This window comes from Perna viridis, chromosome 7, assembly GCF_037379345.1.
Source record: "Perna viridis isolate PV_CMFRI_1.1 ecotype Kerala chromosome 7, ASM3737934v1, whole genome shotgun sequence".
NCBI classification, from domain to species: domain Eukaryota; kingdom Metazoa; phylum Mollusca; class Bivalvia; order Mytilida; family Mytilidae; genus Perna; species Perna viridis.
In genome coordinates this window covers 27,202,398-27,223,222 of record NC_142451.1, presented here as the reverse complement: position 1 = coordinate 27,223,222, position 20,825 = coordinate 27,202,398, and the positions used below count along the sequence as shown (strand labels likewise).

General features: G+C 33.1%; 1 protein-coding gene across 3 annotated transcripts in view; it reads left to right on the top strand.

Moving 5' to 3' along the window:
• The window catches only part of LOC148612089 (uncharacterized), a 40,005-nt gene extending 19,398 nt beyond the window's left edge, over positions 1-20,607 (top strand). The window contains exons 2-4 of one of the 3 annotated variants that reach the window (XM_088593210.1): positions 16,623-16,676; positions 18,056-18,161; positions 19,085-20,607. In XM_088593210.1, the coding sequence (XP_088449336.1) occupies positions 16,623-16,676; positions 18,056-18,161; positions 19,085-19,755 (831 nt within the window). In that variant the 3' untranslated portion in view covers positions 19,756-20,607. Of the gene's footprint in view, positions 1-16,622; positions 16,677-18,055; positions 18,177-19,084 lie in introns of all 3 variants that reach the window. The other 2 variants (XM_088593209.1, XM_088593211.1) reach the window with 2 other exon arrangements.
• Positions 20,608-20,825: the final 218 nt, after the last annotated feature.

The following is a 20,825-nucleotide window of genomic DNA, read 5'->3' as shown; positions in this document are numbered from 1 at the left end:
GTCTGTCTAAGCAAATAGAATTCAGTGCATTTTATCAGCGTGGAAGGAAGATTGGTTCCTTTATAAGTACTCGTCCCATTTTTGTACATCATAGTCTTGCATTCTTTATAAGTACTCTTCCCATTTTTGTACATCATAATCTTGCATTCAAATTCGTCACAACTCCATATTTCGCCTAAAGCAGTTCATCTTTATTGATATGATATCGGAAAATTCTGTTATCTTAAAAATACGCCCAAAAACTTATTCAATATGATTACTTGGATAATAATAAGAATTACAAGTTCCACCCACATTATTATAAAGGATAGGATTATCCCTTTTCTTTAAATTGTATCTTCCTTTCATAGCATTTCAAATATCTATTTAATCATGCGCATTCGTCATAATTTTGTTCATAAAACCGGCTCCTTAAAAATCAACAATGTGGTTATGAAGACGTCACTTTTCTTATTTAGGGTCAGAAATCATCACTATTATTCCCGCTCATTCCGAAACAATCATAATTTTTTTGAAATGTCATTGTCAATGATTTTGCAAATAGAATATACCGTATCTAAATTGCGCGCATTAAACTTTGGACTGAATAAATAAGAAGAAGTCTATCTGATTGAATCCAAGACCCTTATAACCACAAATATTGCGGGGCGTTCGAAGATAATACCGAAGTATTTAAACTATTCAATGAAATTGAACGCGATTGTTTATTGATGTCATCAGGGCAGATATCTTTAAAGAGTTTTGCAAGGTAGCACTTTTTTGTCGTTACGTCCGATCTTTGCTGAGTGACAGAGCTAAAATATTCATTTTCTTCATGTACTTTAAAAATGTAATTCTATAACATTAATCAAACGTTAGGTGTACACTGTCAGCGAATGATAGTAGAAATTCAATATTAATAGAAGTAGTTTACATTTTATGTGCAAGAATAATAAGAAAGTGCATAAACCCCTTAAATATGTTGGGCGAAATCTGTTTACGGAATATTCCAGGGGTAAACTACGTTCATTGTGGTGCACCTGGTTGGCTGGAAAGGAGGGTTAAACAGACACGCATGCTTTAAGTAATTTACAAATTAGCTTACTATAACTCTTTCTACAATATTTCCCGATTTTATATGGAAATCTCGAATGGGAAAACTTCCTCAAAGATCAGGGATTTTATCTCAGGTCTTAATTTTCAAGCGATCTGATTGGTCAGAAGTTTGATTGCGAAAGGATTAAAAAAATGTTAAGTTTAGTTTTTTTGGAAGATTATATATTTTTAAAATTTTGTTTAAGTCAAATTTAGGCAAATGACAGTCTAGAACAACCCCATTTGATCAGTTTTTGAAATGAAATCCCTGATTTATAAATTTCGGATTCGGACACCCTTTTGAAGATTTCTGGATCCGCTCTCTGGTAAGAGCGGACGACTTCTATATGTTATGTGAAACATTGACAGAACCAAAATATTGAGTTCGTCGATATACTTCGAATGTGCAAACAAAAACAAATACGTTCTACTACTCCGTTTCAGTTGACCGAAATGGTTTTTGTCATATAAATATAAGATAAAATTATAATGTTTACCTTTTACCTCGCAAAACAAAAATCTTTTAACTGGTTTAATCTGAATATAATATTGAACTCCTTGACCTACATTATGCCCATTGTGTTCACAAAAATACGAGATTATATCATAGTTATGTCCCATTAAAGTTTTATCTTTTTCTTTCATCATAATTTCATCATTTGATTAAAGTTAAATTTTGAATGATATGAACGATATTAATCTTTCGTTATTAAAATTATTGCCAAAGTAATTGTTAAAGACTCCTACCAAGATTAATGAAGATCGTATCGATATTTTGGTGTTTTGGTGATTACTCAAGACGTCTTATCGAACGAAACCCTCTGTACTTTAAGATACTTATGGTTTAATTAATGTGTATTTTGTCGTAAGTTCAGCCATGAGGTTACGAAGACGTGTAAGATGGTTAGGATAGAGACAAGTTTAAAAGGCTTTTTTTCGTGTTCTCATCCCTAAGTGACATTTTAAACAGACAAAAAATAAAAGAGCAGAAAACATCTCTGTAGAAAAAAAATAAGAGTCGGTGTGAAAAATTGCGGGGTATATCAACAGAATCTACTCCAAAGAAATAAGTTCTGTAGTGAAACCCTGCCTAAATCGGACACTTCTGAAAATTGTTTGATTTAGATCGATGTTCAGTAATACATCTGAATTGAAGTACATTTACTTTATGGGTCGTTGTCTCTTTGACAAATTTTAATTTTCACTATAGTAAGAGTACTTTAATTCGTGGATACCAATTTACGTGGATGGGGAAGTAACACAAGTTTGTGGCTTCCTGAATTCGTGGTTTTGAAGGTTTTCAGTATTTACAGTTTTAAATGGGTTTCACTGTTTTAACATTTAGAGGAGAAATTGAATAAGTTTTTCCAGCTGAAAATTCACCGCGAAAACAATGTAGGATGCAATTACAACAGGTGCTCATAAGCCTGACTTTTACAAGTTACAAAGGGGTGTCTGTTGTGTAAGAAATATTACGCTTTTAATTGCCACAACGCAACTTTTTCTAGATAAACCATATTTAATGTTTGGGCCTAAAAGTGACAGCCTTTTAATCTATGACTTGACTTGTAGTCCAAGGGTCTGACACCGTTTATTTTTCACTTAATGTGAGTGGTTTGCAAACACGTTTTATCGGAAAAGGAGGATCTCTGAACGACTTTAAAATCTCCATATGGACACTTGACTTTCTATTAAGCAAACTTTATTCTATGGCTAGTTGAAGTTTAGAGTAAACGTAGGTTTTAAATAAGCAAAGTTTCTGTTCTTAATTTATTCGATTGAAATGACGCTTATGCTGGCCGTGGACGGTTCACCTCGTGGACTAAGGCTGCGAATATGATCTTGGTCTTAAATAATCAAATTCTATGAATACTAAGACTGCCATTGTGTGTATACAGTTTAACCTATGGATGTTTCCTTCAAAAACAATGTTTGCTTATATGCAGCGAAAAAAAGGCCACGACTTCATTCATAGCATTTCTTTGTTTAATGCACTTCTAATAAAAACTGTTAATGCATTCGAAACTGCAAGATACTAAGGGCTAAAATATATTTGGCATTTCTTTGCAAGTTTGTGACTAATTTTCTCCCTCATTTTTTTTAGAGTTCGTTAAAACTGAAAGATTTTTGTATAACATGTACAAAATATACGATTGCATAATACATCACTAAATCACTCCCACTGTAAGTAGCAACTATAAAAAAAATCATATACAACATGCTTTTAATGAATAATGTGTAAAGAAGGACCTCTTTCATACATGTTGAAATTCTAACATAGTAATTATGATATATGCTCATAAGTGGGAGAATATGTTACATTAAGTAGCTGTCTTTGTAAGAATCATGCTGAATCTTAAAAATGTGATACAACCCCCCAAAAAGGCTACATATTTTTATTTTTGAAATTAAGTTGTTTTATGGGTCTATATTATGAAATGTGTATTTATTCCAATATGTCTGCTCTTAGGGGATAATTAACATTGAACATGCAATAGATTCTAGTGTACTTGGGTGTTATTTACAGAGTTATCTCCCCTTAATTTTGAAATATGCAGTGCATTCTATATGATTTTTATCTCATAAGAACACGGGTTATATGTACAACCATGGAAGTATAATATTTGAAGAGCTCTAAAAGATAAGCCAATTAACCAATTATAAGATAACAGGCGGTAACGCAGATAGAACCTTTTAGAACTCCCGCAGTAGTTTCTGTCTAGATATTATACTTCCATGGTAAAACCGACTGTTTATTTCAGTTTACTATGGCAATTTAAACAACATATCAAAAATTAAGATATGTAGGCATTTCACCAATGAATCAAATTTGGCATGATTCTTAGCTGGAGTGCTACTTAATTGTTCTACAGATCCAAGTTTAGAACGCATCAAAAACCCAAGAAAGCTATGACTGTTATTTGGTTGTAGTTATTAGTTATAAATGTGATTGATTGCATGTCAAAATTTTATTTTATTATTGAATAATTAAAATTAAAAGATGATCCTACACCTGCCTAATTGATGTATTATTAAATTAATTAATCATATTATTACATATAACAATATCACATTCCTGGCATAGAATTATAAAGAGAAGAAAAAGGATAGGACAAAGTATGCGATATATTATACCTTATTTGCATATGAACAAACTATGATTAATTTTAATAGTTTGGGGAGGGGAGCTAGGATGAAATTTGAAATAAAAAGTTAGGCAAGATAGGCCATATTAAGGAAAAATAAAATGACAGTATTCCTTTTTGTCATAATATTTTATTGTTTATGTTTCTGAAAAAAGGGGGATTTTAACTTTCACCAAATTAAAAGGCAAGGAAGAACATTTCACCCCCTCTTTTAAAAATCAAATAGTTGCTCTCTCCAGTATTTCACCGATGACGTTACACGTAGCTCTAATTTGGTCTGATCAGATTATTGTAGGATTATAACTATCGAGAGAGATTTTAAACAAACTTAAGATTTTAGGGGGTTTGATAGCCAAATGGGTCAAAGTGAACATGTTCCTATCGTCTACCTCTAAAGGAAAAATGAGAAAATTAATTCATTGATGCATCACGAATCACATTTTTTGTGCAAGGATTTTGACAAGTTAAAAGATTAAAAAACTATTTTATATACAAAAAATATTGAGCGAAATTGACGTGGCGAATAAAACTTTGAAATATGGAAATATATCGTCACGATAGATGTGACAAAGGCGCTTCATATTTTCTACCAAACGACATGCATATACACGCGCAAGCCAAAATAACAATAGTTCTTTCTTCCTGCATTTGTGCATCACTTAGTGACAAGAAATGATTAATAATTTGGTGGAAAACAATTCCGCATTTTATTGACAGTTGCACTTCTGTTTTGTTACCGCATGGTAATGTGCACGTGATAATGTTACAATATCTAAATTTCTGGGAGTATTGAAAAACGAACTAGCTAACGAACAGATTTGAAATGACAATATTACTCATTCGATTATCTCACTTACCCATACGATTGAAAACGCACGTGCACCGGAACTTGCTTGACACGCAAGTGCAGATGTTACACAACATACTGTAAATTAAAAAAGATATTTGACAAATTTACTAATTAACAGTATATGACAAAATGACTTTGCAATGTCTTTATGAATCCTTATTTAGGTTTGACACATTAACAAAAAAAAAAAAAACAAGGCGGAGAACATGATGAACCATACTGCAATGAAGTTGACAATCAAACTTGCTACAAGTCTCTCTGTATGAATATTTTACCATATGTGTATATCTACACTTTATCTATTCACTGTATAGTGAATGAACTTTTGATAGTAATCATGTTAATTGAAAAGGACACATACTTGTATATTACAAAGAGACTTGTACCAAGTTTCATATGAATCGTGAGCATTGCAAAGTATCTCAGTTATCAAAATTAGCCAGTAACTCTAGGTCTGTTGTCATTAAAAAAATGTAATTATTTGAAAAGTTCAAGATCATAAGTTACTAGAACGAAGTTGAATATGCAAACACAATTTGCACAATAACATCTAGTGCTTGAGAAAATGACTTTAAGAATTATTGTTCATTTCTGTATAACATTTCCTGACAGGTTTCTCATACGATATAATGAGAAGAAACAACTCTGATGTGCTATAATTTAGTCGTGTTCTTTATTTTTGCTTAACGTGCTTTTGATTTACAAAGAAACTTTACGTTAACTCCAAGAAAAAGCTATTCGTCTCTGAAGCAATTGTTTTACCAGGCATGTTAATTCGCTTCATGAACAAGCACGCGTTGAAAACACTCAAACAATCATAAGGTTCCTGGCTGCTTGTAAATCAAATGATGTTTAAGAGGACAGGTTAATTTAGCCTCCCCATTCTTTAGTAATTATCGTAGTTGTTTTCGTTTATAGTGATAAACTGTCAATTCTATGGTATTTTACAATCCTTTGTCGAATCTTTTTGTCTCTGATTGTGGTTTTATGGATATCTATATCCATAAACCCACAATCAGAGACAAAAAGATTCGACCCTATAGGGTTTGAACTGCGGAAATACTATCATATGTAAACGGAACCCCTTTTAGACTTTAAATTTGTTTTTGTTTTTCGGTTAACTTTAGGTCCAAAATACATTTAAATTGATTTAAGGAGATTTAAAATGTGCCTGGTTCAGACAGGTTGTTTGGATTATCCAGGGTTCGGTATTGTCAGGTTTCTTTGTTTAACTTGATTATTGATTTTAGAACTAGTGCCCCAAGAACCACGTGATTGTATTTGAATTATAATCGCTGCTAACTAAATTTAGAGCTTATAGTAACATTTGGCCCTTTCCGTTTACATATCAGTCAATCCGTCTGTACATATCTTCTTAGCGCCACTCTCCTTGATATATTTTATGAAGTTTCAATGTAAATTTCATTTAAACACTCTTAATGCTTAATGATAGAGATGATCGGGGGTGTGCGAGAAGATTTTTTTTCTTGGTTTGAGGTGGGATATTTCAATTAAGATTTTATTGCCCGTAGTTGTAACTGAGCGAGGATTACAATACATCTACTCATTTCAGTATTTTTATCATGGCTTACGAAGTTGTATACATAATCTTTTTAAAGCAACTAGTCGTGAATACAGATTTAACTGAGTCGTGTGAAATTACGTTACCAAACTTTTTCTTTCATTTTCACCACCAACCTGCTTATATCATGTCTATGAATGTACTTTAACAAGCTGCAATGGTAATTATATTATTTGAGAAAGTTGCTACTGAAATTAAATCGTAATTACTTCGTATAGAATTCACTCTTTTTATTGTGTATGAAAGCATAATCTTCAGTAGGCCAGCGAGTGGTTTTTGAGTTAAAGAAATGGGGCATACAAAACTGAAATATCATTTTTGAGACGTTGGTATTCGTACTGCACTTTTAGACAGTGTTTAGAAAGACAAAGACAAACTGTCTGGTTTCCACTAACTTTTCCAGGCTCTTGTTCTTACTCAAAGAAACAGGTTTGTCCTTCCACCGGTCAATACCCAAGAAATTTCCTTCATTCATTTTATCTAGGTTAAAAGGATGAAAGATACCATTTGCAGAAATTTGTCTACCGAACTTCTCAGTATAGAACTCTTCCTGATTATGTGGATCGTCCAGTGCCGGTCCATGACCCTTCCCCACTTTGGGTCTGCCTATGTCGTCACTGATTCAGAATGTCGTGGTCGTTTCTATCGGTAAAATTTTATATTGCCACCACCACCACCACAACAACAACAACAAAACAACAAAACAACAAAACAACAACAAAAATAACAACAACAACAACATCCCAAAAAGCTATGGCATATGAAGCGATAGACTGCATTCTTTTGTGAAGTTAAAAACCTCGTAAAATTTGATGGAATAGCTTTAGTTATTTAGGAATTTACCGCATATGGGTCCTACGCGGAAATGACAAAAATTTGCAGTTGTCATTATCATTTATATATGTAAAGTAATTCCATATTTATGAGACTAATAATGTTTTCCCACACTCTAAATCAATCTCCCACTCTTCCGTCTGACATTTTACAGTTATTATCGGCATCAAATATGTCCTTAGAGAACTATGTATGGACGTCTTTATAATTGTGGTCAACTCGAATAGTCCAATCGGTACTATAGTAGTTATCACAGTCATACTAAAATTAAGAACTGTTTTGCTAAGTCATCTTCGTTAATACAAACCTCTCGGTGTTGCAAGCTTCTGGGTGTTTTGCGATGAGACGACAAAATCTTTATAAGCCCTCGAGGGTTGTTGAGTATAATCTTCGGACAATTCGAATGGTCGTGCGAAAGTTATCCATGAATTTTGTCTAGTCATGTTAAGTAAGTGCACATGCCATAAAATTTTCTATAAAGATGTGTGTGCAAAATATATGTTTGCCTAAAATAATGCAGTGGCGGATCCAAATGGGGGATGTAGGAGATTGTCACTCCTATTTTTATTGGAAAATTTGTCATATTCATGAGTAAATATTACACAAAATGGTAAACAATATCCTAGCACTCCCCTTTTTTCTCAGAGGACCTCCGGTTGGCCCCCTCCTTTTCAAAGTGTCTGGATCCGGCCCTGTAATGAAAAGTACAGTAGTTTTCAACTGAGTTATTCAAAGGTCAAGTTGGCATGGTTTTCCATTTTATAGCAATAACTATGGCATAAGACTTGGGTATGATAAAACAAATAGAAAGTAATTACATAACACCTAAGTGAACGGGGTAATTCAATATCTCATCAGTGGCGGATCCATGGGAGGGGGGGCAACCCCCTTTTATTGGAAAAGTCATTTTCATATGTAAAATCAATAAAAATGGTAATATGTTTTTCTGAGGAACTCAGGCTGGCATCCCTCAATTTCAAAGTGTCTGATTTCGTCCCTGTCAGCACCGTTAAAACTCATACCAGCATTTTCGTTTACCTTACTACGCTTGGTCAATCTTTGTTATAATGAATGTTCTCTCTTAGTATTTTCTACATAATCATGCTGCTTTATACCATAAAATTGAGTTGTGTCTGACTTAACCTTTATGAAGGAACAATTCATTTCGTTTTTATGCAGAGCTGCCCCATAAAATGTACGCATTCCGAGGTATCCTATTATACGGAGACCATTAAGCATTTAAAGTTTCATTTTACTCTTTTATATAATATAATATTGTCAACATTAACTTGTCAAAATTATAAATAGTTATCACTGCCATCAAACATTATATGTTAAAAACGCATGAAGCAGCAAACAAGCAGCAAACTTGTCAAAAAATATTAGGTGAAAGGTAAATTAAGCTCAAGCTAACTATGTAATCAAACACACCCATTAGAAGACGGGTGCAATTTGTAAGGACACGGATATTGACCTTAGTTCATGATTTAATGTTTACGGAATGAAGTCTGAAATAACTACAGGATTACGAAAAGCATATACAGCGGAACAAATGCTATCAAAAATCTAATAGGATTTTTATCTCGTTTGCCCAAAAAGGGGCTAATTTTAAGGACTTTTGTCGAATTAGTACATCCACAAAATTAGTGAAAGGGGGAGGGGTCTAGGGGAAGGTTCTTGGGGATCGAATCGTCCCCTTTTTGTTTGAAAATTTTGGACAATTTGATAATTTTGTGCAACTAGTGGGCAGAAATGAGCACATCATAGACTGGATTCCCATTTCACAAAGATCTGAATCCCCTGGTACCAAATTATTTGAAAAGAAAACCAGTCTTTTTAGAATTGTTCCTTAGGGTAATTTTGTGACAATTTAGTTTCTGCGTGTTCTTGATAGTTATGAGCAGTTAGTGGTAACTGTAATTCACTAACTAAATCAATTTCTTAGGCTTGTTTTCTAAATCTTGGATAGGTCATTTAAGTATAGTTTTCTCCAACAATCCCATTGTAGTCCAGTCATCGTTTCATGCTACGGGGTAATTGGCCTTTTGCTTTTCTTAATACCACATCCGATTTATTTGTTTTATCATTTATTGCGAGGAACGAATCTTTGATACTACTATACCGGAAACGGTGTTGCATTGTCCCAATCAATGCCAATGCAGTCCAGTCGTGTTTGATGTACCCGCAGTTTCATGCTACGGGGCTATTTTCCATTTTTGCTTTCTTCTTACCACATCCGGATAATTGTGTTGGACCATTAATTGTAAGCTACGAATTCGAATGGTCAATTCTTTCCAAACTCCAGAAATGTTGTCGCCATTGTTTACTCGCGGGCGGGTTCGATTATTTACTTTGAAGTCATCCAGATGGACTATGACTGTCGCTTATGAATGAATTTACTGCCGTATTATTTAACCAACAAAAGAATGTCTTTTTTGTACAACAAAATCCTTCAGTGTAAAACTTTTTATGTGGTTATAGTATTCTAATCCTTAACGTAACCACCATTAAATTAAACAAGAATTTTAAACTCATTCATAACAATTAAATGTGCCATGTTTGTTGATCGGAGATAAGGAGAAGATTTAAAACACAAAAATGTGGAAAGTGCCTTTCTTTGCGACTAAATACCCAAAAGAAAGACACTCCCATGTCGCTTAGTCCCGCATTTAATGCGACAATAGAAAGATATGAGGGCATGATAAAATCCTTTTTATTATGGGTTTTCGATTGATTTATGACTGAAGATGATCCCTAAACGTAAAAATATCCCCTGTCGCTAATGCTTGAATAAAGGGATCGTTTTCAAATTCACGACTCGGGTTATAAACTAAGTCAGTTGCTTTTCAAATGGTGGTCCATGTACACAGAAGCGAAATTCTTAAGCATTAAGCAGATATGGTCAAATATTAATATCTGTTTGTGTGAGATGTTAGCTGGATGTTTTATAGTTCTACCCATAGTGTTAATTTCATTGCTTGTTCAATGAACTTTGTAATGTCTGTAATCCTAGCAATTATTATTGAGCATTTACACGAACATTGGCGTGTGGCTGACCCTTTCAATGTACTTTGTCTACGCTCTCGGTTTTAGAGTTCTTAGTTGTTTATTTTTAACGTTCAGCTACACGTATTTGTATGTTTCTAAACTTATTATGGATGTTTTTTTGTGGTTTTGTTTCATTGTTGTGTTCCATAAAAACAGTCTTTGGTTAGTATTTATCCTTTGGACGTGATATTTTTGATGTACATGACTTTGTGCGATATTGTTGTAAGCATTTTTTTTTTGGTTTTCCTTCTGTCCACTGTATTTTGCAAATTATGTAGAGCTAAAGTTATAAGATTTACTATATTCATAGAACCGATTAAATAAACGAAACCGATTGCAATTACATGTACGGATCCAAAGTGTGTAGGAGAGGTTGTACAAAAATTGGGCAAAAATGAGCAAACAATAGCATGGAAACCTGTCATTTCTTTTCTCGCCCATTTCAAAATCTCTGGAATCTCGCCTGGGTTGCGTAAATTGATTATTCAATCATACCAAAATATTTCAATGTAGTTCTGACACGGTTTAGAATAGAAGTAGTACGTGAAAAACATTTAAAGGATAACATTTCACTCACTGGAATAATTCCTTTAACAAATAATGATCCATTTAATATTCATTTGTAAACAAATATTCCCATATTTGTAATTTAAGTGTTACGCTGGGAGGTGTAACAAGGGGTCAAAATGCCATTAACAAATATATGTATAATTTTCGCTCCCCGACACTCTCTTTTTCAATAGTATTAGAAAATGGAATTAATTTTGTTGAGTTGACATGTGCGATTCAGTTGGATCAACAATAGTGCCGTACTTGAAAGGGGTTGTACCTACGTGTTCAAAAACTGCAGAGTTCTTTTGTTCACCTGTTGAGAACCAATTTGTAATAAACTTGTTAAGAGGTATTCTTTCAACTGGATAAATACCATTTAAAGCAGTAGTAATTTACCTTTCTTTTTTATTTCAAAGCAGGGGACATTAAATTTAAGAAAATGGACTCACTTACAAGTTTTCAATGCATTTTATCCCCCACAGAGAGTGATATCTATCTTAATCTTTTTTATTTTGCTACTTTATTTCAATTTGTGTCCAATGGAATGAAAATGGAGAAATAATTAGCAAAGTGGTTTCACATAAATCAGGTTTAGATTAAGCATTGTTGGCCCCGGACCAAAGGTTAATATACCCATACCCCTAACTTTGGCAGAGCTCACATGTAAACCATATTTGACAGAAAATCTATGAGATAAGTAAACGGTTGACTATTTAGGCTTTAATAGGCAGTGCGATATAATAATCGAGAAGAGACCTCTTAACCGCTTGATAGATTAAAAGGTCGTTGTTCTCTCTTTGGCACAGCCGTGTTAATTTATGCTATCTTGATTTAGATGTTCGGAAAGCCATGACCGGCTTGTTTTGTTTTTTTTTAATAAACAATTTGATTATTTCTCACTGCCAACACTATATGCTAATTTTACTGTCTTGACGTGGGTATTTCTGAAACTGTGATAGCCATATTTATATCAAATAGATTATTGAGTTAGGTTATTATAGTTACCCTTTTGTCTTTACCGCGGGGTAGTTGATGATCATGGGAGACATATACGTTGGCGAGGGAAAGCTTGGGTTAAAAGGAAAAAAAATCATCGCTGAAGTTGTATTGCCGGGGCATGTACAAAGACTACTCCGCATTTGAGACAGAAGGGTCTGTGATGAAACGACGTCTACATTAATTTACGTGTTGTATTAATTTTTGTACGTATTTTGTGGTATAAAAGGGTTAAGATTTGTTTTGTTTTTTTTAATTTAAAACTTATTTATTTTTGTCTCGTCTTAGTCCAGACGATGTTGGTTTTTCACATGTCTATGCTTAGTCCAATTGATACTACAAAAATGATTATATTCTGTCGTCAGGCGATTTTCTTTTTATTTATTTGGTTTTAATTATGAGGATTTAAGATGTCCAACTATGACGATCATTTCAGACCCTTTTTATATTTTGTTTTGGTGGTCTGCTATAATTGTTTTTTCTTGTAAACTAGTGAAATCCAAAAGCTAGGTCATATTTAAAGAATCATCATACTTTTAAGTATATGTACAAGTTTTCGCAGTTTTCAAGTGTTATGGAACCAACATTTATTTCCATGGTTTAACTTATTTGAATAATGGTTTAAATATTTCATTTTTCCGAATCCATCATGAAATATCCGAGATCGATTTTTTATTATCATTGCAGATTGTTTTTTTTTCTCGATCATCCTAAGTATTGCATGTTACGGTAGTTACTAGTTCACTGACAAATATAACGAACATTTAGCTGCAGAACAAAAATATTACCATTTTAATTGAAAACTTGTTGCATATTCTAAAGTTAATTAAACTCCGTGAAATTGATTGGAAAAATCTATCCCCCGTTATATCAGATCGTTAACTCTGCAATTAATGGCATTAGAACGTCTCTTTTCCATATTTGAATGATAGTGCCCGTCACAGTGGAACTCTTAATTATATATTAAGGAGCATCTATTACAAAGAAGGTCGGCAACATTAATGTGATGTTATGCCAATCAATAAAACATGGAGCCGTAATAAACTTCGCACTTCTTGATGTGGTTCACTTTAATGTTTGTTGTCGTGAGTTTTAGATGGATGAATTCGATCCGAAATTCGTATATTTAAAGCTTATTACCAAATCGAGATTGTGACCGACTTTCAGACATTTTTTTTGATAAAACTAGTCTTTTTGCTGAATAAAGATTTAGTTTCACTCAAGAAGCACTTCCTACATTTAGCTATTTTTCTTATTTTTCGCTAATTGCAGTCTTTGAGTATTTTTGTCATTGAGTGAAAAAAAAATTTTAGTGCATCATTTGTCCTCAGAATTTGTGTACAATAGATACATTATAGTACACAAGTACACCAAAAGGTCAACAAAAATTACGTCGCCAAGTTTCGGACATCGCTATTACAGTCCATTTTAGAATCTATTCTGTAATCATCCATTTAATGGTAGTTTTCGGTTTCCCCTCCAAATAAGTCAACATAACACATACAAAACCAAGGGTATAGAGAACATAAATTATCACAAAATTATAGTATAAGTTTTATGCTCCTCGCTGTGACCTCTGAATGGGAGTATTAATTATAAACCCTTAAGAAAGTAGTAAATAGCGGTCAAGCCCATCTCACAGTAGGCTAAGATATACGGCTTTTGTCTGCGACAAATTGGGTATAATTATATGATTTATACCTAAATTTATGTATAATATGTCTAAAGACATATGTAATACAAGTTTTGCAAGTAAACAAGACAATATTTATTGTTGATTTGGCAAAAAATTGTGGTCTCCAGTGAGATTCTTGAACTGCAGATGAACATTAACATATCAACTACAAGATTTCCATACTGCATTTATATTGCGGAAATCAAGAACGAAAATTTAAGAATTTGAATACGCAGCGATCAGTTACATTGCTAAGCTTTTGTATCATGCAAGGTATTATGTTAAAGGTTTCGTTTCTTTAAAATGTTGGACGGGATCATTGAGATATCTAATGATGATGATAGTGCACTTTGCAAGAAACGAAAACAAGAGACGAATATTTTAGTGAAAATCAAACCCCAGACCATTGATGACACATACATTGTTAAATGTCGTTTTAAATAAGGTCGTTAGATTAAACATTGGTGATACAATGTATAAAAGAGAACTCAAGTTTCCCCGCAACGTTATACGATCGAAACAACGTGTAAATCCCGTGTTCGCGGTATCTTTTACTGAAGACAAGAATATATCAAAGCTATTTTGTGACAATTTGTCTTGTTTTGTCAGACCTCAGGGGCATTAAGAATATGAGTAATATATATCAAGTACAGAAGAAAATAAACTTGTCCATCATAATCACATTTCAATTTGTAAACATGCACATTATTAAATGATTAAGGTTAATTTGATGGATTTATGGCCCCTTTGTTAATAGGTTGATGTAGTTCGACATGTTGGTAGAATGACCTTAAAAGGCATTCGGATGGTGGTCTTGTGGTACACATGAGGCTTAGTACAAAATCCAGACACGATACTCAAACATACTGATTTTGTTTCTAATTTAATCCTTTGAAAACCCCATAATCGACCAAGTTTAACTTCTTGGCCACTCGACTATTCGGCTAGCTGAATTATCGAACGCAACTTTATTTCCGACTATGTGAACATTCCATTCATAATAACAGTCATGGCACTTGTATACATCTATGATCTTATCTTGTATAACAGTGCAAGGTTCCTAACGCCACTCCTAGGATAGTTTGATTCATATTTCGTTTAATTATCATTTAATCTCCATTAAGACTTACATGTATCTTGGAAAACGAAAGCTAAACCATTTTTTAATACTTTTACCAAGATTGAAATAAATATCAGCTTTGTTTCTAAGCGTACCCGTCCCTGTTTTTCACTTGGATCGAAGACGCTCATTTGAAACAAATTTAAAGGATTTTATATTTTCTGATATTGGCGATAAGACACTCATTAAGAAAGGCTTATATTATCATGAGATTGCGAAAGTTTTCAATTACATTTTACACCTACAAAATTGCACTTAGCAGCGCAGTAGGAGATCAGCTTTCTAACCTTTTAACTGTCGCCAAAATGACATTAAAATTCATTCTGAAATTTGTATAAGCTAAGTACTAGCTAGCATGCACGCATTTTGTTTTGTTTTTATTAAACTACGTGGCATTTATAGGGATATATAACCTTAACACTTTTTACAAGAAAACGAGAAAAGCCGTGACAAATTACGAGGTCGGATGTTCTCTCCACCCATATTACCCTGTCGTTCATTAAAACATATAAACAAAACTTTTATAAAAAAAGTAATTACTTTTTTGGTTTTTTTGGACGTCTTCAACAAGTAGTACTAAGTAGCCTCGTTAACTAAAGCTTTTTTTGCAAAACCATCCATATGCATTACATCTTTCTTCTAAACACAAGGCAACCTTCTTAATATTAAAATAACTCGAGATATGTAAGATTGGCGAAAGACTTATTATATGACCCAAAACGTAATTTCAACAAGCCGCAAATGGGAGGGACGAAGTGCCAAGACATTAAACAAGTATGAAACAATTTTGGTTTTCTTTCAAAGCAATTCTTTCAATATGGTATTGATCATACTTAATCGTTCGCATTAATATCAATAATCTTTCAGATCAAAAAGGTTTATGTTGTAATTGCATGTTAAAAGTATAAACAGAAACGGAATGCGCGTGGTCTGATACGTAACAGGCGTTCAGTGGCATAATTTACATAGAATCTGGTTGTAAAATTTTGGCAGGGTTGATGTTGGTACAGTTATTAATGTGAGCAAAAAAGAACCGATGTCGGTAGAGGTCGTTTCTCCGTACTATATCACCGGTGTTCTGAAAAGCTTCAAAGATTGTATTTTTTTCTGTTTGTTTTTCAATTACTTAACTAAATACTCAAATAAAACAACAGAGTACATACTTAACTAATGGTATTTAAGAGGTTTCCAATGTAAGAAGTCATTTTTGCATTTTTTTTGCAATTTACAGTTTGCAAAACATTCCTGAACAGTCTGGAAAAAAATCGGTAAAAGCACTTATTGTAGAAGAAAAATCAGAAGAAATAGTCTGTTTTATTACACACCTCCATTTTAATTACTCAGATGATTTCCGATTTCCTGATTGGTCACGCATTAATAAACGACATCATTTGAAAAAAAACGTTTTGTGATTCTTCCTGATCTGATGTGGCGTCCGGAACGCCAGGCGCTTTGACTTTAAATTTTTTCGATGGAAATTTTCTTGTCATCTGTGAAGTCAAGAATACTTAGCCACACAAACATATTGACACAAATGTAGCTTCGAACTGTTATTATTTTCTGAATGATGAAATCCAAGTGAAGAAGTTGATAAATTCCAAGTAAAAGTCTCTCAGATACATATACTTCATTTCCTATTAGCGTCTTTTTAAGCAGCATAATGTATTTCAATGAACAAATGTTTTTTAAAGTGTTTTTTTACTCATCTGGTGTATGTTTTATAATAATTTAATCTTTATTTTCAGATTTCGGATGGACAGACTTTGACAATTGGAAAAGAAGCCCAGAAGAAATGCCTGGTAAGTGTTTTTACTTTTATTGCAAACATGGATTGCAATAATATGAGAAAATTTTATCGGTATTGCAGACTTTGTATATTACTATAATAAAACGTTTTGATATCTTTCTAAAACCGAGTCAAAATTGATCCATGGCTGGTTACACACGGTGCGGACATGCGATTTTGCGCACAAATCAACATGATTGATTGATAATTGATAAGAAGAAAATATAAAGGTATGACTGTTCCCATAATTCAATGCTTACATTTCTGAATTTTCATAGCAACGGCATTGAAAAACATAGTTTATTTGTGATTTGTGCTCTATTCAAACAAACAGTTCAGGGTGTTATCTCTGACAGAATATATCTTTTCTGGTTAATCAAAGTTGCGAATGGATGTATTTGTCAGAAATCTACTTGAAGAATGAGATGTGAAGAACTATGCAACATAGTAGTAAAAATTCCAACGTTTTTATACGATTTTTGGCGTCTGCAAGTTTGCCGTAAATTTGACTTAACAAAATTCCTTATGCATCCTTATTGCTTAAATCATTTCTGTCTCACGTCAAAATCGCATATTTGTCATCACATTTATACCTCAATTCCTATATTTTAGTCATCCTAAAAGCAAAAAGATATTTCTTCATAATTGAAAGCAGCAAATGAGAAAATAGCTTGTCGTTTTAGATGTTAACAGCTACTTTCGTTAAAAAATATGGTTACTACGCCGACAAGATTTCACACAATGTACATGTATGCGAATTGATATAACGCGGAGTCGACACTTTCCATTTTGTTGTTCTTTAGGGATGCAGAATGAGACTCTACGATATCTAGTCTCACTGGACTAGCCTCTTGATCAAACTTGTAGGTACGAGCATAGTTTTCCAAATATGCACATATTTCGAAATAGAAAACTTAGTTTTGTCCGGATTACATGTATGTTGAAGTCCACACTTCGAGAGATTAAAAGAAAAGTATGAAGTCCGACAATGGAAAGAAAAAGCATAGACAAATATAACATAAAACAATAACCAGCATGTAGAAGCCAAAAACAAATAAAAAACAAAAAACAAAAATAAGATAAATCATAAATGCTAAATGTGTCTTCTTGAAGCGGTTTCATTAAATTTAAATTTTCTTCAAATCCTTCATCAATTTATATTTCGGTCTCAAATTACTTGAAAATGAAGATGGGCAAACTCAAGGATTTGAGCAAATTCTCAGTTTGAAATTTTTTTACGGCGAAAATCTAGAAACGAACATGTCAGTTTGATGGTTAAGAATAATTATCGGGAACATAATTATACAAGACCACAATCACATATAGCAATAACGAAACTTTGCATGTACCATCTCGATACATGTACATGTTTTCTTTTATGTCTAATTACAGGAATTGGGAAAAAGTTGTGACAAAGGGAGTTTGTGTGTAATCCGCCATTTGCAATGGCCGATGAATATGTCATTTCCGATGTGTATAGCTGAAAGTCAAATCTCTGGTATGTTAACAAAAGGTACATTTCTTTTTTGTTCCTTTTATTTTGTTACAGTACAACATGTCTATATCGATCCATTAAATCATACTTTCTTTTCCTGATTTTTTTGGGTGACACATGTGCCCCGTGGTTGGCGACAAAATCGTCTGTAAAATTAAAAAAAATTATTACAATTTTACTTAAAGCGATTTTTAGTATAATGTGTGTCTATTGCAGACGATATTGAAAATGACGAGTTTCTACAGTTGTGGATCCAGAAAGAGGGTTTTTGGGTTAGAATCTCCTTTTGATGCAAACTTGGAAAAAAAAACAAATGAAAGCCTAACCTATAAATTAATTATTTCTTTACAAAACCGTTCTGCAAAATCGATGTAAATGTTAACCAATCCACATGCCAATACCTGGGGTTTGTCATACAGTGATACGAATTAAGTTAAAATTTTCTATTTTGGAACTGCTCCTTCTAAGCGACGTCTTCTGTATCATCCGTGATAGGGTCCTTATAGACACGTTTAACTCTATTTTTAGATTATTTAGTTAGATTTTTCTCTCTGTTTCTCTTCAACAAACAAGTATTTAGTTGTATTCTAGATATAATATAGAATATCATATTCTGTTACCTTGGTAACGTTCACTTTCTTTTGTTTTTTTTTTTAAATGTTTTTGAACTTAATTTAGTTTGGTTTTAGTTATCAAATGATTGTTGTTTGCAAACATACTTTCGTTAAATAAGCCACGCCCCAATAAAAAAGAGACATTCCATGTAATGGAAATTAACATTATTTATGGAATTGTACACATTGGTAGCGATTGGGCTTTTGTGTTTTCTTGTTTTCGAATCAATAATTTTCACTTTGATAAATATTTTCCAAAATTAGACCCCGTGAAAGATGTAACATGTATCATTTTTTTCTCACTTCTTTCAGTTAAACTTAGAATTTGCCAGAAGCCGCCGGAACCCGGTAACTGTGGAGCACGTTGGGTGCGCTGGTATTTCAATACTCACATTCAAAAGTGTTCTTGGTTTTACTTCCAAGGATGCAATGGAAATGAAAATAACTTCAGATCAAAAACTGAATGCCAGGCAGAATGTATGCCAAACCAACAAACAAACATTATACAAAAGCCAATCATATACGGGCTTGATGGTCCGATGGTTGTGATGCAACCAATGAACAACCAACCAGACTATTCGAATCATATAAGTAAAGGAAGTTTTCCCTCGGTTAGATCTAAACCAATCAATAATCAGGATAGAGAACTTCGAAGGAAACGAAGACTAGAAAGGAGGCGGCAAAAACGTCTGCGCAAGTTAATGCGCAAGCGACGGAAGAGCATGCGAGGAAGGAAACGAAGGAGGGAAGGAAAATCTAAACTAAAGGGCAAAAGCAGAAAAAAGCGCAAGAATAAGAAGAAAAAGAAAGGAAAACGTGGAAAGAAGAAAAAATCAAAACCAAAAGGCGAAAAAACAACAATAAAAATCATTCCAGGCGAAGGTGACGATATCAAAAATACAAAAGACTTAGTTGATAAACTAGTAGCTCAAGAGACCTTGAAAGGCAAAAAGAAAGAATTGAAAAAAGATTCAAAGTCATGACAATATTAGGTCATCATTGTGGTTGTAAATTACATCTATTTATTACATCATCCAAGTTGTTAAAGTTTTGTACATAGTTTAACAAATATTCATGGCTTTGCGGGTAATCAAAAGACATTTAATACTATTGTGTGTCCAAGTGTGGAAGAGTCCTTATTATACACATTGTCTTTTTGTCTAGAGACGCCTGGTGTTATTTTTCTTTCATAGGATTCTAAAGTTACTGCCATCTCTACCATGCAAATTCTTCATAAATATGAAAGTAAGATAACCCATAGATCTAAAGTTCGTCCATTTCACATGGTTTGGTAGTAACCCGAACGAAGATGGGAATATAAATAAAATGATTTTGTAGGTACAGTGATGCCAACTTTTCACTTTGTTAACGTTTCAGGATAAGACCATCAAACTTTTTCGAACTTCGCGTTTTTTTTAGATTCTTCTTCGCAATTAAAGCCATATACATGTAAGGGATACATGTGGCCGTTTTATTGAATCGAATGCACCTTACTTTATTTTTGTATTAAGCTATTTATGGCCAGTGCAATTTGTTTTACAGAAAAACTATGGCGATGTAAACTTTTATTAAAGAAATATGTTTGTAACTTCGTCATTATGTACATTGTTTGACTTTTCGATTTAGATTTAACAACACTTTTTTAATACTTCATTAAATGACACATAGTAGCAGGGGGTATACATACTGCCGGTATGTACTTCAGAAAAGGTACGGGTTGTGAGCAGATGGTCAATGTGTCCGTATCATCAGATCCTTTCTTGTTGACTGTAGGTTCAGACAACGCCAAACACAAAACAGAAAAAAAGAAGAAGTAGAAAAAAAAAAAAAAGAAACAGCATAGTAAAGTATATTGTATACGTTTTCTTCGTGATCAGCGAATAGAACAGGAAACTTGTCAAAAATACTTCTTTATTTCATGTATCATTTTTTTGTGTTTTCGCACTTTTGAATTATGACAGTTGTTTGTATTATTTGTAAATATATTTTTTTTTGTTGTTGTATAGTTTGTTTATATATTATTTTTTAGATTTGTTGCATTATTTTTTAGTTT